Here is a 16,462-nt window from a genome sequence, read left to right on the forward strand (position 1 = left end):
GAGTAGCATTTCAGAGAGATTCGCCTGGAAGTCTTGTGGGGACTGGACTGGCAGGGACGGCCACAGTCCCCAGGAGAGAGGCCACTGGGGCTGACGAAGGATGAGAGAGAGGCATCCCTGAGGAGGACTGGCTAGTCCTGGGTCCCCTGTTGGAACGAGTTGGGGGATCGGGGGATCTGGCCTGCCTCCGAAGAGGGTGGCGTACCATCCACAAAGGGAGAAAGTCAGTGGTTTGGAGGAGAAGGTTCATGATTTGACTTTGGTTTTGGATGCGGTGCAGTCAGGTCTCGACGCTGAGGAAGTTTGGGGAGGCTGGCCGTAAGGGGGCTGCGATGCAGACACGGGGGGAAGGCGGCCAGCTAGTGGCATTGACTTCCAGGCCAGCGAAGGTGGGTCAGGGGCGCCGGGCTGTGGGGCAGCGGCCGAGCCTGCCCTGGGGGTGGGTGATGGTGGCAGGAAGCTAGGGGAGGGCGTCCAGCCTGCAGATCCGGAAGAGCCCACTTCCTCACCCCTGGGATGCCTCCTACCGCCCTCCTGCCCCTCCCCCTCCCTCTGGGGTTCCTTCCCCCCCCAGGACCAGATGCAGTTGTCTGTTTCTCAGGCAGATGAAGAAAGCTGCTGGAAGAGAACTTTTCCTCTTCTCCCCCCGCCCTTTTAAAAAACATTTTCATTTTTTGGAGGAACCATTTTACATGAACATCAAATGCAAACCCAGGGCTAAAGGTCAGTCCTCCTTGGGCCCACCACCCTACAGAATCAGACATTTGCATGTCCCCCCTCCCCCCCACCCTCGCTTCCCGTCCAGGGCTTCAATTTCTGTGCTCACAGAACTCATACGATTTTGATCAGAGGATGGTTATAATTTTGCCCTGCTTTCCTCGGTGAATATTGGATCACAGGCCATTTTCTGTGGTGTCCTCATAGTTGTGATCATGCTGGTGCAGAACATTCCCAGGGAGTGGATGAGTGGATACAGCACACTCAGCCTTCCTGGCCTGGAGCGCTTGGACGTCTCCCCGCTTTGTGCCCCCCGGGGAAAGGCTGAAGCACCACCACGGCAAGTGCCACCGTGCCTGTCACTGTACCTTCCTTTAAGCAGAAGCCCTTTCTTGTATATTGCTGGAAACTGAATTTCTGGAGGAGGGGCCTCAAGTTCTGTTTCCTGCAGGGGAGGGAAGCAGCAGAACCTAGGATTCAGTAGATAACAAGGTTGGCAAAGGGTATTCCCATCTCGGGGGTGAAGAAAGAGCGTCTTGATGGAGCTAGGACCCTGCAAAGCCAGGCGCCCTCTAAGTATCATTCTTAACCTGGTTTCATTATCACCCCCACCCTGGGAGGCCCTTTAGACACTTACTCAAGGACCCTCCAGCCCATTACATTAAATACTGATGAGTAAGATTTTGTGGGGTTGGCTGAGCTCTGGAGGGCCCCAAAAATCATGATGCGGAAGGACTTTCAGCTCCTGATACCCAGGTTTCAGCTCCTGGGGTGGGCGTGACGTCATCCCTTCTAAGAATGCATGCTCTGAGGTCAGGAAGAAATCCTAGTCCTTTCCGTCACATTAGCCATCAAGACTCCAGGCGCCTGGGGGGCTCAGTTGGTTGAGCATCTGACTTTGGCTCAGGTCATGGTCTCATGGTTCGTGAGTTCGAGCCCCACATTGGATGAGCTCTGCTTCTCTCTCTCTGCCCCTCTCTCACTTGTGCCCTCTCTCAAAAAAAAAAAAAATCACGACTCCAACTCCATTAAAACATTTTTTACTCTTTTCAGGAATAAGCAAGGTGGGTTCCCGGCCAGGTCTTTAACGGGGCTTGTGGCCACTGGAGGAACCTTCCTGGCATCTCAGAGAGAATTTCTCTCCATACAGAGGGGATTGTAAGGTACCTTCATAAAGGAGATTTCTTACATGCCTGTGTCCTCTTTGCCATGTGTAGAAGGGGTGCCCATGACACCACAGCACAAGGAGGGGGTGTGGCTGGTAGGAAAACACTGTGATGGGTGGGGTGTGAAGAGGTGACTCGTGAGTTGTGGCTGAGGCCATACCCTCCTGAGCGACATCTCCATGGCTAAGTGTGCGTTCAGCGGAAGGTGGAGTTTCTTCTTCTCCAATGTCAAGGTCATGGTCTCTAACACAGGTGGTGCATCACTCCTGCGGCTGATTGGATGGGGGAGGAGGGTAGGCTCTGAAGGACAGCCCGGCTCTGTGCTGGATGGCTGCATGTGCTGCCTAGTCAAGGATGACCCAAGGGGCTGTGTCTGCAGAAATAGTCATTGATCTGAACCAAGGCAGTGGATCACGGGCTGATCGGGGTTTGTAAGGTTGATGCTGGTGGGTGAGGATGACTATGGTCGGCAGGGACTGGTACGGGCGGCCCCGGATCAGATGGTGGCTGGGCCGTGGCCGTCTTCAGGATGATTGTGGTGTGCTGCTGACGAAACGGGCAGCAGAGAGGTGCTGGTGTCAATCACTTTGCTGCGCCTTCAAGGACAGAGAAGAGCCCTCGGAGTCCAAAGCCCTGGCCACACTCGGCACCAGCTGGGTGACCCTGGGCAAATCACTCCGTGTCTCCCTGAGCCTCAGTCTCCATGTCTGTAGAATGGGGACAGTCATCTCTACCTTACCTACTTCCCCTGGTGGTTGTGACTGTGAAGCTCAGTGAAGAAATAGAATGTGTGATGAATGCAGTTGTTGACATTATTAGCGATACTATTACCATGTCTCTGGGGAAGACGTGGCACTACTCACGTGGCTCCCCTTCAGCCCTGCACAGTGTATGTGGCCCTCATGGTGACGGGTGTAGAAGCCCTGGGTCCCTTGCATGCTGCTTCTCCACTGATGGTGCGTTTCTGCTCTGGCCCTGTTGCGGACAGCAGTCCCTTATAGTCAGCATCCCCTTTCTCGCAAGGGCAGCCTGTGCTCCTCTGACAAGCAGATGAGCCCTCCTGACCTCCTTTGGCACCATGTCTCACCCCCTCACGCCAAGGCTGTCCATCTAACAAGCTTGACTTTAAAAGTAAAATTCAGGGGTGCCTGGGGGGCTCAGTCTGTTGAGCGTCCGACTCTTGATTTCGGCTCAGGTCATGATAAGAGGGTTGTAGGATTGAGCCCTGCATTGGGCCCTATGTTGAGCGTGGGGTCTGCTTGGGATTCTCTCTCTCTCTCTCTCTCTCTCTCTGTCCCTGTCCCCTGCTCACACATGCTCGCTCTCTCAAATAAAATTAAAACTTTAAAAAAATAGTTTAAAAAGTCAAATCCAGGAGATAACACCTACCTATTTCGCTTCCTTGCACTTTCGTGTCAAGACCTGCTTTCCTCCCCCTTGTAACCACATGACCCCCATTATCATGGCTTCCCTGCACCCCTTTATTCAGCACCAGTAAACTGGATCATCAAATGACCACCCTCCGTTCTGCAGAGATACAAGGCGCAGTGTGTCCCTTAAAGGATCTATAGTCTAGTTGGGAGACAACAGGAACACAGGAAACCACAGTAAAAATGGTAATATGATAGCCACGGGAGGTGATTCACCACCCCAGGAGAACGTTCCAGACAGAGGGGATGGCGCTGGTGTTGGGGGAGGGGGAGGGCACACGGGGGGGCCGTGGGAGGGGAACAGCAGGCAGCCGCCTTGGGAGGCCCCCGCCTTTAATGCGCAGCATCATTGCTCAGAGCCTTGACTCCGTTTTGCTTTTCAGTTGATGAAGGTTGTGAACGAAATGTGCCCCAACATCACCAGAATTTACAACATTGGCAAGAGCCACCAGGGCCTGAAGCTGTACGCCGTGGAGATCTCCGACCACCCCGGGGAGCATGAAGTCGGTGAGGTGGCCCCTCCATGATGCACCTGTCCCTCCCTGTCTGGTGCCTTCTTCAAGGGCCAGGAAATGTTCACCTCTGTGAGAATATTCATGAAATAGGCCAGGAGCTGTCCACACACTGCCCTCCCATAGACAGATTCCGCACATTTCGGTTCTGTGAACATCTTATCTTGTGATAGGGGCTGTCGGCTCATCTAAGCTACAGAAACCTTTCTTTCCTCCAGAGGAACCACACTTAATTCTGTTCTCCAGCTCTGAGGCCCGTCACACGAACCAAAGAAAAAAAGTGGCCAGAGACAGGACAGAATCCTTTTATCGAAGAAAATTCTGGACTCCTGGGTCATTAAGGGCTCAAGTTAGAGGAGGTCCCCTAAGTTTCTTTTTTAATTTCTATTCTGTTTTCAAACATTTCCTATTTTCAGCCATTGCCGGAGCCCGGATTCTCCTCTGGGTCAGAGAGATTTCTCTGGGTTTTCTTTTGCGTAAATCTGATATTTAAGTCTGAGACCTGTCTGCTTCATCTCCAAACTCATCATTATTTCAGAAGTTCCTCGGGGCGCCTGGGTGGCTTAGTCAGTTAAGCGTCCGACTTTCGCTTAGGTCATGATCTCGCGGTTCGTGGGTTCGAGCCCCGCGTTGGGCTCTGTGCTGACTGCCAGCTCAGAGCCTGGAGCCTGTTTCAGAGTCTGTGTCTCCCTCTCTCTCTGACCCTCCCAGGCTCACACTGTCTCTCTCTCTCTCCTAGAAATTTAAAAAAAAAACCAAAAAACCATTAAAGAAGTTCCTCCTAGAAGCTTCTTTGAAAGGGTGAGGGCTGTATCTGCAGGTAAAATCGCATTTCCTCAAAAGCAGTAGCTTTGCCAGTAAGAGAAGGAATATTGTCAGCCCCTGCCTGGCACTGATAACTACAGCACTAGAAAAGCTGAGCTGTTAAAAGGGAAAAACTCAAAGGCAACCCCCTTACAAAATTGTGTCAGTGCTGATTGGCTCTGCTGAACTGTTTTCTGCTTCTATTCATTCATCTTTGTGTCTTGTTTTTTAATTCTTTTAACATTTATTTATTTTTGAGAGACAGAGAAAGACAGATCATGAGCAGGGGAGGGACAGAGAGAGAGGGATACACAGAATTGGAAGCAGTCTCCAGGCTCTGAGCTGTGTGCACAGAGTCTGACGCAAGGCTCGAACTCATAAACTGTGAGATCATGACCTGAGCCAAAGTCAGACGCTTAACTGACTGAGCCACTTAGGTGCCCCTCATTTTTGTGTCTTTATAAGAGTTAATAGGAACATCTTCTAAGAAGAATGATTACCTCCCAAAAGAGAAAAATAATTGCTACAGCTTGTGTTTAATTTGTAAATTTTTTTACTCTTTTTTAATGTTTATTTTTACTATTGTTTATTGTCAAATTGGTTTCCATATAACACCCAGTGCTCATCACAAGTGCCCTCCTCCACGCCCATGACCGCTCTTCCACTCTCCCCCTCCCCCATCAACCCTCAGTTTGTTCTCAATATTTAAGAGTCTCTTATGGTTTGCCTCCCTCCCTCTCCTTAACTGTTTTTCCCCTTCCCCTCCCCCATGGTCCTCTGTTAAGTTTCTCCTATTCCACATATGAGTGAAAACATATGGTATCCGTCCTTTCCTGCCTGACTTATTTCGCTCAGCATAACACCCTCGAGTTCCATCCATGTTGCTACAAATGGCCAAATTTCATTCTTTCTCATTGCCATGTAGTATTCCATTGTGTATATTGACCACATCTTCTTGATCCATTCATTAGTTGATGGACACATAGGCTCTTTCCATGATTTGGCTATTGTTGAAAGTGCTGCTATGAACATTGGGGTACATGTGCCCCTATGCATCAGCACTTCTGTATCCCTCGGGTAAATTTTCAACTTTAAGCACTGTGTTACTTTATCTATTCTTGCTAAATAAGAATAAACCCTCTTCCTCGGCGGCTGGTATCATCCATGATTTTCTACACATTGTCTTGTACACCTGACTATTTGAGACTTTAAAAAAATATTGTACTGATATAATTTGGAGGGGGGCTATTTGTAAAAAGAGACACGGTAAAATTGTAAGTTTATAATTGTCAGGCACTTTTTTGTTTGTTTTTACCCTGAATGGTAAGGCCTGTTTTGCTAGAAGCATCCACATGAGCCTGTGTTTTTTTTCCCATCTTGGAGTAAAGGTGAGCCAGAGTTCCACTACATCGCGGGTGCCCACGGCAACGAGGTGCTGGGCCGTGAGCTGACGCTACTGCTGATGCAATTCCTGTGTCAGGAGTACTTGGCCCGGAACCCACGCATCGTCCACCTGGTGGAGGAGACCCGGATCCACATCCTCCCTTCCCTCAACCCCGATGGCTACGAGAAGGCCTATGAAGGGGTAATGGTGCCGCCCCGCTTGCCCAGGGCAGCAGTGAGGGATCTCACTTAACACATCGTCAGCTTTCCTTTGAGCGTCTCTGCTGAGCCAGAGAAACCCGGAGGGTTTGTGAAAGATGCAGAGCAGGAATTGAGAATCGTGGGGATCGGAGACATGCCCACGAGTGGAAAAAGTGAACCTAAAGAGTGATACTTGTTACGTTTTCAATAATAACAGCAGACTAGAATAAAAATAATACCGAACATGGACCGAGCACATAATCGAGGCGGGCCCTCACTTCCATTATTGCCTGTGCTCCGAGAAAGGTTGTTTGTATTATTCTGATCTGTTGTTTATGTCTCATGCTCTAATTATGACGTAGAATGTGTGTAGGTCACAGACTATATGTATGTATAGGATTATATGTGGAGTATTGTTCATAGTATCTGGGAGTGAAATGGAAAACTATACTTGGAACCTGTCACATGCAAGTTTACAATACAGAATTTTGGTGGTGTTTATCAGTACAGAGTTGGTGACAGATTTTCAATGCCAGATTTGCCAAGGCCAGTTGGTTAAGGGTTTGCTATCCAGAGTCGTGGGCACAGCAGAGAGAATCCATTAACACGGTGGTGGTGGTTGATTTTGCAACGCCAGACTCTTAGAGTCATTGCTACTCAGAGTTCCTCATCTGACCATTCTAGAAGCTTTTATAGGAGGGAAGCGGGAAGAAGGGACGTAATAATTCTTGAGCACGACCATGTGGCAGGGGTGATGCCCTCCATCCCCCCTTGGAGGGATTTGGCAGTATTGCCCACCGCCTACCAAGTAGTAATAGAAGATGCTTCAGTATTCCCTTCTGGGCGCCATCTTTGGGCCAGAGAGTGTGTAGAGGCTTAGAGACACACCTAGATGGGTATGGATGGTGGACATGGAGATAGAGACATCTTGTGTAAGAAGAGTCCAGAAGCCTGCGGGTCCCTCACATTCGGAATTGTCTCCCAGGGCTCGGAGCTGGGCGGCTGGTCCCTGGGACGCTGGACCCACGATGGCATTGACATCAACAACAACTTTCCTGACCTAAACACGCTGCTCTGGGAGGCAGAGGACCGACAGAACCTCCAGAGGAAAGCTCCCAATCACTATATTGCAATCCCTGAGTGGTTTCTGTCAGAAAATGCCACGGTGAGTAAACCTACCCCTCGCACAGAGCAGAGGAGGGCCAAAGTGAACACCCACTGGTATCTGTGGAGGATCTGACATTTAAGAATAAGATAAAACCCAATTTTCCTGTCACATTCTCTCCAAAAGTGGGCAAATGTGTTAGATAAGAACTACCTTCAAAGTTGGTATTCGCGGCCGCTCTTCATGAAGGAGAAATCAGTGAATTCTGTTTCTTTACAACCACACAGGGCTTCACCAACACCAAAGAGCGCCCAAAACCCTTCCCCTGAATTGTGTGTGTTCCCCACTATCCTTGTTGCACTGAGCTTTGGCAGTGCTGTGGAATTGCTTTGAAATTGGCTTCAGTCCTTCCGGATTGCATGAGATGCCTCATTTTCATTTTGATAAGTCCTCATGGATTATTCCACGTCATGCTTCTTAGGAAGGAAAAGTGCATTGAATGAGAAAGGCATCCCTCGAATTTTCAGGGCATCTTTCACAAAGAGCATGCTGTAGAAGAAAGAATTTTCACTAAATTTCACATGCCTTTCATTGCCTCCCCTGCCCATAGTGATCTACCTCTCTAACCGTGACCTCTGATCGTGTGTGTCCTTCAAGAGGTCTGCCTCGATTGCTCATTTGAGCTAGGGGTAGGTTCACTGGGAACAACCGAAAAACCAAGATGACAATAGCTTAATGAGGTAGATGTTTTGGGTTTTTTGGGTTTGTTTTTTTTTTGGCTGTTGGTTTTTCACATAGAAAGACCCTAAAGGCACATGACAGAAGCCCAGCCCAGCAGAAGCCCCCTGATCATCAGGGACCAAGGTCTCCTCTCTTTTTCTCTCCACCCTGTTAGCCATGTGACTTTCATTCTCAAGATCATAATCCAAGATGGCACCTGGTCTGTGAAGGAAGAGGGGAGAAAGACTTAGGAAGAAAAAACAATAAAGGTCCTCCTTTCAGACTATTCAATTAATTTTAAGAGGCGTTCCCAGAATTTCTACATAATACTTATGTTTCGAGCTCATTGACCAGAATTTATTTTTTATTTTATTTTTTTTTATTTTGAGAGACAGAAACGGAGAGCGAGCAGGGGAGGGGCAGAGAGAAAGGGAGACACAGAATCTGAAGCAGGCTCCAGGCTCTGAGCTGTCAGCACAGAGCCCAACGTGGGACTCCAACCATGGACATGAGATCATGACCTGAGCCAAAGTTAGACACTTAACCGACTGAGCCACCTAGGTGCCCCCGAGCTCATTGGCCAGAATTTAGTCAAAGCATGCTATCAACCCACTGTGAGGAAGGCTGGAAAATGCTATGTTTTAGGCAGCACATTGTAAGGTAAAAAAATAATAATGCAAAGAACTGGCTTCTCTTCCTGAGGAATCCAAGGGGAAATGATGAATGAATAGAAGGCAGCTCCCCTGCTCTGTCTCGGGGCTCCAGCCCACGGGCTGTGCGGGTACCACTCAGTGGAGGGAGGCCAGCATGACTGACTGCCTCACGTAGGGATGCGTGGGACCATGTTATTCAGGCCCTCAAGAAACAACCAGTTAAGCAATGTAGACAGACAGTGGCAATGCCCTGTGGTGGAAATCGGATGCCCAGGGGCAGCTGAGTGGAGGCAAAGGATGCCGGGCCCCTGAGTCTTCTGCATTCTCTCTCCTATTTCCTCATTCCATCCTACACCATCTTCTCCCCCACCTCTTCCCCCGCCTCAGTGTACTAATGACCTCTGGTAAAGCTGGAAATTCAAAGGATGTTATAATTTGGGAAGTCTTGGACCAGAATTGGAATATGGTTGCCAGCGTCCTTGGCCCTGAGGCCATGAGAGATAAAGGAACAATTTCAGCACAGTCATAGAAACTCCTGGGATGTCAGTCTTTGCTTTAAGACTAGAATTTAGCTTTTTGAGCTTGTTGGTTTTTAGAAACATAGGGAGAATTACATAGATCTGCCACCACTAACACGTTTCTCCATTGTGGCTACGTTAGAGAAGAAGGCAGCAAAGTAAAGACTTGAATTGCAGTCAACAGACTTAACATAGAAATCGGAAAGAATTCTGCAACCACAAGTTAGAGAATGCATATTCTGAATAATCCCTGGAGCATTTTCAAAAATGGATGACACTCTGGGCTGAAAGGAAATCTCAACCAGTTTCAGAGAATAGAAGTCAGACCATGATGCTCTCACCACCATGTAGTTCAACTAGAAGACAGTAACAAGGTTAATGAAAATATCACCATGTACTTAGAAACTTAAAACGAAGCTTCTAAATAATGGGTCAAAGAAAAAGATTATACTAGCAACTAAAAAATAATTAGAACACAGCGATAATGAAAATATTACATATCAAAATTTGTGGAGAGCTGTAAAATGCTCTGGTGTGTTTTGGAATTTTCTATCTTTTCATGATTCTATTCCAAAGAAGAGAGGCTAAAACTAGCTAAAGAAACTAGCAAACAAATAACAGAGGGAACCCCCCAAAATGGATAAAGATTGTGATCAAAAACTAAGAGCAGAATCAATGAAATGATAGAAAAAAATGAGAAAAAAAATGTGAAGTGATTTGTCTGCAGAAAGAATCATTTGATGAGATTTAATAATCACTCTCGGTAAAATCTCTTAGTGAAACTTTGTAATGTAGATAGCTAGTTTCAGGGTGAAGAAGGCTCTTCCAAATGACATTAATCATAAAATAAAAGATTAATAAACTTAACTACATCGAAATAGGAAAGCTTGCTCATCAAAAATTTAGAAACTATAAGAGGGAAGCTAAAAACTGAGAGAAATTATTTGCAAATTAGGTAATCGGAAAAGAATTAAAAATTTAAGAGACATAAAGAATAACAAATGAGAAAAATAGAAACTACTCAATAGAAAAATGGGCAAAAGATATGAAGAGGCAATTTGTGGGAGAGGGAACATGGTTAATAAATATGAAAATACATTCAGGCTTACTAGTACTAAGGAATGCAAATAAGAGAATATTTTACACTCACTGGTTGGCACATTAAGAAGTCTGACAGCAGCATAGCATTAGAGGGACATGGGCCCAGTAGATCTCTTATGCGCTATGGGTGCGAGTATAAATTTGCACACTGACTTAGGAAAATGATTTGATTATCTTGTAAAGTAGAATATGTGTATATACTATGACTCCACGGTTCCACTTCTCGTGATTGATGCAAGATCAACTTCAGAACGAAGTTCAAAGCAGCACTGTTCAGTAGAGCAAAAAAAGAAAAAAAAAAAAAAAAAGAAAATCACCTGTATGCCCATCATCACAAGGACAGGGAGGTGATGAGATCTTCATACAGAAGTGGAAAATAGTGAGCTATAGCTTTATGCTACAATACCGGTATGTCTTAGAAACAGGAATTGAGATTTAAAAATCTCAGAAGGCAACCGTTAGTATGGCTACCCCCTCTTTTTACAGATCAAAAGTAAGTAAAACCACATAATATATATTTTAAGCATACGCATATAGGGTAAAACAAAAGAGAAAGAATAAGAATTATATATCATTGAGGATACAGTGGCTGCCTCTGAGTGGGAAGCAGAAGGAAGGGACAGAGGGAATTGCATATTATGGAGAAATCGTCCATAAGATCTGGTTCGGGGCATGGGCGGTGGGCTCACGGGTGTTTATTATATCAAAATACAGGAGAGGACACGGTGGATCAATGATGATGCGCATATTGAGCTAAGTTCTGTGATTAGTCCAATCCAGGGCCCCTGATGTGGTCAGGAACAAAAACAAAACTTAATGAATCCTATCAAGTCAATTTCATTCCTTAATCAACTTTCTGTACCGCACAGTTAAGCCATTCCCAATGTTTATTTCTTTTCCATTATCAGATTTCATTTTTGCTGGGACTGTCTTCATAGGAATCAGTAATTTAGGGTAAATAATTGGATTCATGATCAGCATTTGACCATGCCAAGCTAATTTTTGCATCTAATATTGTCAGTTCGTTCTTTCTTTCTTTCTTTCTTTCTTTCTTTCTTTCTTTCTTTCTTTCTTTCTTTCTTTTCTTCCTTCCTTCCTTCCTTCCTTCCTTCCTTCCACTCCCTCTCTCCCTCACTCCCTTTTCTTCCTTCTCTTCCTTTGTCTTCTGTTCCCTTCCCTCCCTCCGTCCCTCCCTCTCTCCCTTCTTTACTTCCTTCCTTTTAACTTTTTATCACAAAAAAATGCCATTCATACAAAATTAGAAACCTTTAGGGGTCCCCATGTGCCCATCTCAACTTCAACACCTATAGATTCACATTCTGTCTACATCTGCACCCACTCTCTCCCCCTCTCCAGAGTGACTGGGGCAAATCCCAGGTGTGGTATCATTTCCTTTGCAAATACTTCAATAAGTATCACTAAAAGCTTAGAGTGTCTTTGAAAACCACAAATGATCACTATTACCATATCAAAATAAATTATTTCGTAGTATTGTAAAATATCCAGTCAGTGATTGATGCTGCGTCCTTCAAGTCTCCCCTTTAACCTGTAGGTTTCTGCTGTTTCACTTGCTGTCTTTTACCCTCTCGATTTTGCTGTTGTTCATGCCGCTGCTTATCTTGTAACACCTACGTTATAACCCAGTGGATTAATCATCTTGTAGCCTTTCTCACTGCCTGGGTGCTGCTGACTATATACTTACCATGTCATGTAACCTACTCTCTTGTGTTTTCTGTAAATTGGCAGTGAGATTCAGACCAGACTAGGCTCCACGGAACACAGGTCGGCAAACTATAGCCCGTAGGTGGGCTACTTGCTGCCCAGGCTTGTTTGTAAGTGGTGTTTTATTGGAACACAGCCACGTTCATCTGCATATTGTCTCTGGTGCTTCCAGCTACAAGGACAGAGTTGAGGGGTTGGGACGGAGACCACAAAACCCTCAGAACCTAAAGCATTTCCCATCTGGTCCTTTACAGGAGGAGGCTGCCGGCCCCGGAATGGGAGGCTTGGTCATATTTTCTTTTAGGTGTTTCTTCCCTCGGGAGACACGCTATATTGGTTTTCTCTCCTCCTCTGTGCTTTGTGGCCATGGATGAACTTGCCTGGCCCATTAACTCACTGGAGTTGCCAGGAATTAATCATCTAACTGTGTCTTTCCCTCTGTGCATTAACATGAATATCCCTACCAAAAGAAACCTCCCTACATTTCTCTCCTCTTTTTTTTTTTTATTCATGATATCCACAATGTCCAGTTTTCCCAGGACAGATTTTTGAAATACTACATCTTGCTAAAAGTATACAGCTCTTTCAACTGTATCCCTGTTTGGAAAGTAGGGAGCGGAGGCAGTTTCCTTCCCACTTCCTCTTTCGAAGCACGTTTAAATCCGCGGTGTTCCCAGGTGGCGGTGGAGACCAGGGCCGTCATAGCCTGGATGGAGAAGATTCCCTTCGTGCTGGGCGGGAACCTGCAGGGAGGTGAGCTGGTGGTGGCGTACCCCTACGACATGGTGAGGTCCCTGTGGAAGACGCAGGAACACAGCCCCACGCCCGACGACCACGTGTTCCGCTGGCTGGCCTACTCATACGCCTCCACGCACCGCCTCATGACCGACGCCAGGAGGAGGGTGTGCCACACGGAAGATTTCCAGAAAGAGGACGGGACTGTCAACGGGGCCTCCTGGCACACTGTTGCCGGAAGTAAGTCTCTGGTGGCCCTGCTGTCATCATGGAGCCAAATGATGATGGACAGGGAGGGACCCATGGGCCATCTCCTCCCAGCCCCCCCTTATCACTTGCCATGTGACCATGGTCCACCGTTTACAGGGTGCAGGCACTCTACATAGACTCCCCCTTAATCCTTCTGACAGTCTTGGGGGGTTGTGGCTACTCCCCATTTTTTAAAAAAATTTTAATGTTTATTTTATTTTTGAGAGAGAGAGAGAGAAAGAGACAGTGTGTGTGCAGGGGAGGGGCAGAGAGAGAGGGCGACACAGAATTAGAAGCAGGCTCCAGGCTCTGATCCGTCAGCACAGAGCCCAGTGAAGGGCTTGAATTCATAAACCGTGAGATCATGACCTGAGCCAAAGTCAGACGCTTAACCGACTGAGCCACCCAGGCACCCCTACCCACCGTTTTATGAATGAGACAACTGGGGCCTGGAGACTAGCAGGGACCTCTCAGAAAGTGGGCAGAGCTGGCTCAGTTTGGCCCTGTGGCCTGCTCTTAGCCATTGAGCACTTAAGATTCTGTAGGGGGTCAGAGATGAGGGAATGAGGACTTGGAAGAAGTATCAGACTGAAAAGCAGACCCAGCCAAGGGACAGGCAGCATGCTGGGGTTGGTACTGGAGCCAGTGTGTTTTCACCCAGAGCTGTTCACGTTAGCGGGACGACCCATTCGGTAAGTCCCAGGAGGGGCTGGACATTGATCTCACACTCAGGGGCAAAGTGACTTCAAGCTGCAGGTGTATCCTGAGGCCCGACATGGTGTGATCACTGTTTCACGAATCTCCTGTCTGCCGGAGTCAGTGGACCAGCCTCCCAGGCAGAGCAGGGCATTTGGTGGAAGCCTGACTGCATACAATTTGGGAATAGGTGGTATTGTCCCTGGCATCCGTGCAGGACCAGAGAAGGTTCCAGCAGGGACTTCAGGAATTCCTTCACAGCAGCCACAGAGGACGCATGGTCACAGTTTCAGGATAAGCTTTCTTTGCTGTGTCCCGGCTGCCCCAGCCCAAGGCTCCCAAATGAGGAAGGATGAGGATGTCACATTCCCTAATGTCCCTCAGCTTTGGGATGGCAGGACCCCAAGCATAATGCTCGTTGCTTATTTTCTTGACTTTCCGGGGGGTGGGGGAGTTGCTCAAACCAGCAATGAATTTGAAAAATATTTGAATCCTGGATTCAAATTCCATTTCAGCACTCAGGTGCCGTGTGACCCTGGACAAGTTACTTTCCCTCTCTGATCCCCGAATTTTCCTTTTGTGAAATGGGCACGATGAAGGATAAAGACGATAAGCCCTTTGGGACTGTTGTGAGGCTCACATAGGGGGCTGGTGTGAGTGTGGGTGTGGGTGTGTTCTCTGTCTGGTCGATCAGAAGCACGCACCGGTGACCCTTTCCCGTATCCACCTTCACATACTTTTCAGGTACATGTCTGTGCTTGGGAAAAGAAACATTTTAAAGTAGTAAATATATTTTTTCCTGTGGCCATTTTTTAACAGGTACAGAAATCTTGCCATTTTTTCCTTGGTTACCTGCCCCAAGGAGGTATTTTATTCACCTCCATCATAGTTTTGCCCTGCACAAAATAAGTAGTAAATAAATGCAGATCCCTGTCGATCAAGATAACTTTCTCGTGGCCACAAGCCATTCTAGCACTTTAAATTCTTGTCCCAGAAACCTACAATAATCTTTATGTGAAGATTCTGTTTATTTTTTGTGGCTGCGGTGTCTAAACTGGGTATGGACCCAGCCGGATTTGTCAGCACCAGGTCAATTGTCACGTTTTTAAAAGCCGGCTACCACCAAATCACATAGGCAGCATTGCTCTTTTCCTATCAATTCTATTTTCCATTATTTCAGGGACTTCTGTGCGAGCCAGGTGGTGGCTCGAGCCTTCCTCCTGCTTCCTGGCGGGGTGAGGAAGCATGCAGATTCATCCCGTTGAAGATTAATGAAATGTGACTTCTAATTTCCTTCCCTCCCCCTCCACCTCCGCTCCATCTTTTTGTTCGGATCTTGCTCACTCATTAGCAGTGACTGACAGGCGTTAGTTAATGGAGACGAGGCGGCGGCGGAGAGCAGGCTTCAGTAAAGCTCAGAACACACATTTGTAGTGTGTGTGTTTCAGCTCCAGAGTGATGTCAGATGCCCTTTGTTACTGGGCCACCATCTCGCGCCCCCTACTCCACAGGGAAGCACGTGTTGAGTTAGTGACAGACACACGGGGGCTTGTGGAATATGGGCATCTCCGTGCTCCATGTAGAAGCCCTGACAGTAGGGTTCTAGGCGGAGACTACATCTTGCCTGTCCAGCAGGGTCATGAGGTTTGTGGGGACTGTTGGGGTCGTGCCCTGGCTCCTTGCCCACACGTTTTGCTTTCGAAGCCATTCTTCAAGGAGTATTCTCAGCTCACAGGCCAGAAGTCAGTAGCAAAGGTAGCCTGGATCAAACTTTTCCACCCTTCTGGCTGTTCAGCATCACCGAGTACCCTGGCACTTCGAGGGCTTTGAAGGCACATTGCAAGGTGGCAGGCACACTCCAGAGTTTCATATGTGGCACTGGTTCATTCTCATCCCAACAAGCCCTCAGAGGTTGGGAATAATGAAAATGTTATGTGCACAGAGGCACCCAGCCATCACAGCGTGCCCTACTTGTGCTGACCAGCGGATGTGGAGTTCGTCGGGCCTGCTGTGCCCTCCTGTGACTCCATACTTTGGGTTCGAGTGAATGAGTCGCAAGACGCATCTGCGGTTGGGCTCAGGGCGTGAGTGTGTTTTCCAGCCCCCTCTGGCCAAGCTCTGGAGGTCTAATGACCGCATCTGAACTTCATCACGTCTTTAAAGATGCTTGTTTCAAATACAGGCAGTACATTCTAAGAGCAGGGTCTTGGCATCACACAGAACTATGTTCAAAGCCTGACTCTGGCTCTTTCCAGACACGTGGTCCTGGATTCATTTCTTAGCTGGTCTCTCACTCAGTTTTCTTCTTGTAAAGTCGTGCTGTGCTGTCTCCCTCTCTGCTTGTGGCCAGCAGACTCAGAGCGCTAACCATGGGTCCTGGCTTAGGGGTGGCACTGAGCAAAGGGTGGTAGAGATAGCTGTAAGTGTGAGTTACAGAGGAGAACGGTTCCAGAACGCAGCCTAACTGTAGAGAGAAACTTAAACACTTAGAACCCGTACTGTTAATGCATGATAACTTTATTCTTAAAAAGTATATTGTGGGGCACTTGAGGGAGCTCAGTTGGTTAAGTGTCCAACTCTTGATTTCAGCTCAGATCATGACCTCACAGTCATGAGATCAAGCCCCACATTGGGCTCTGTGCTGAGTGTGGAGCCTGCTTGGGATTCTCTCTCTTTCTCTCTCTCTCTCTCATTCTTTCTCTCTCTCCTCATCAGCATGTATGTATGTGTTCTCGTGTGAGCTCTCTCTC

The 16,462-nt window shown here is 47.5% G+C and overlaps 1 protein-coding gene across 1 annotated transcript in view; it reads left to right on the plus strand.

Annotated features, from left to right (window-relative positions):
- The window catches only part of CPXM2 (carboxypeptidase X, M14 family member 2), a 136,689-nt gene that overhangs the window by 109,549 nt on the left and 10,678 nt on the right, over positions 1 to 16,462 (plus strand). The window contains exons 8-11 of the mRNA XM_039237960.1: positions 3,697 to 3,820; positions 6,018 to 6,214; positions 7,199 to 7,378; positions 12,710 to 13,007. Coding sequence (XP_039093891.1) covers positions 3,697 to 3,820; positions 6,018 to 6,214; positions 7,199 to 7,378; positions 12,710 to 13,007 — 799 coding nt within the window. The remainder of the gene's footprint in view (positions 1 to 3,696; positions 3,821 to 6,017; positions 6,215 to 7,198; positions 7,379 to 12,709; positions 13,008 to 16,462) is intronic.

The sequence above is a fragment of the Hyaena hyaena genome, unplaced genomic scaffold (genome assembly GCF_003009895.1).
Source record: "Hyaena hyaena isolate Hyena2069 unplaced genomic scaffold, ASM300989v1 scaffold_129, whole genome shotgun sequence".
NCBI classification, from domain to species: Eukaryota; Metazoa; Chordata; class Mammalia; order Carnivora; family Hyaenidae; genus Hyaena; species Hyaena hyaena.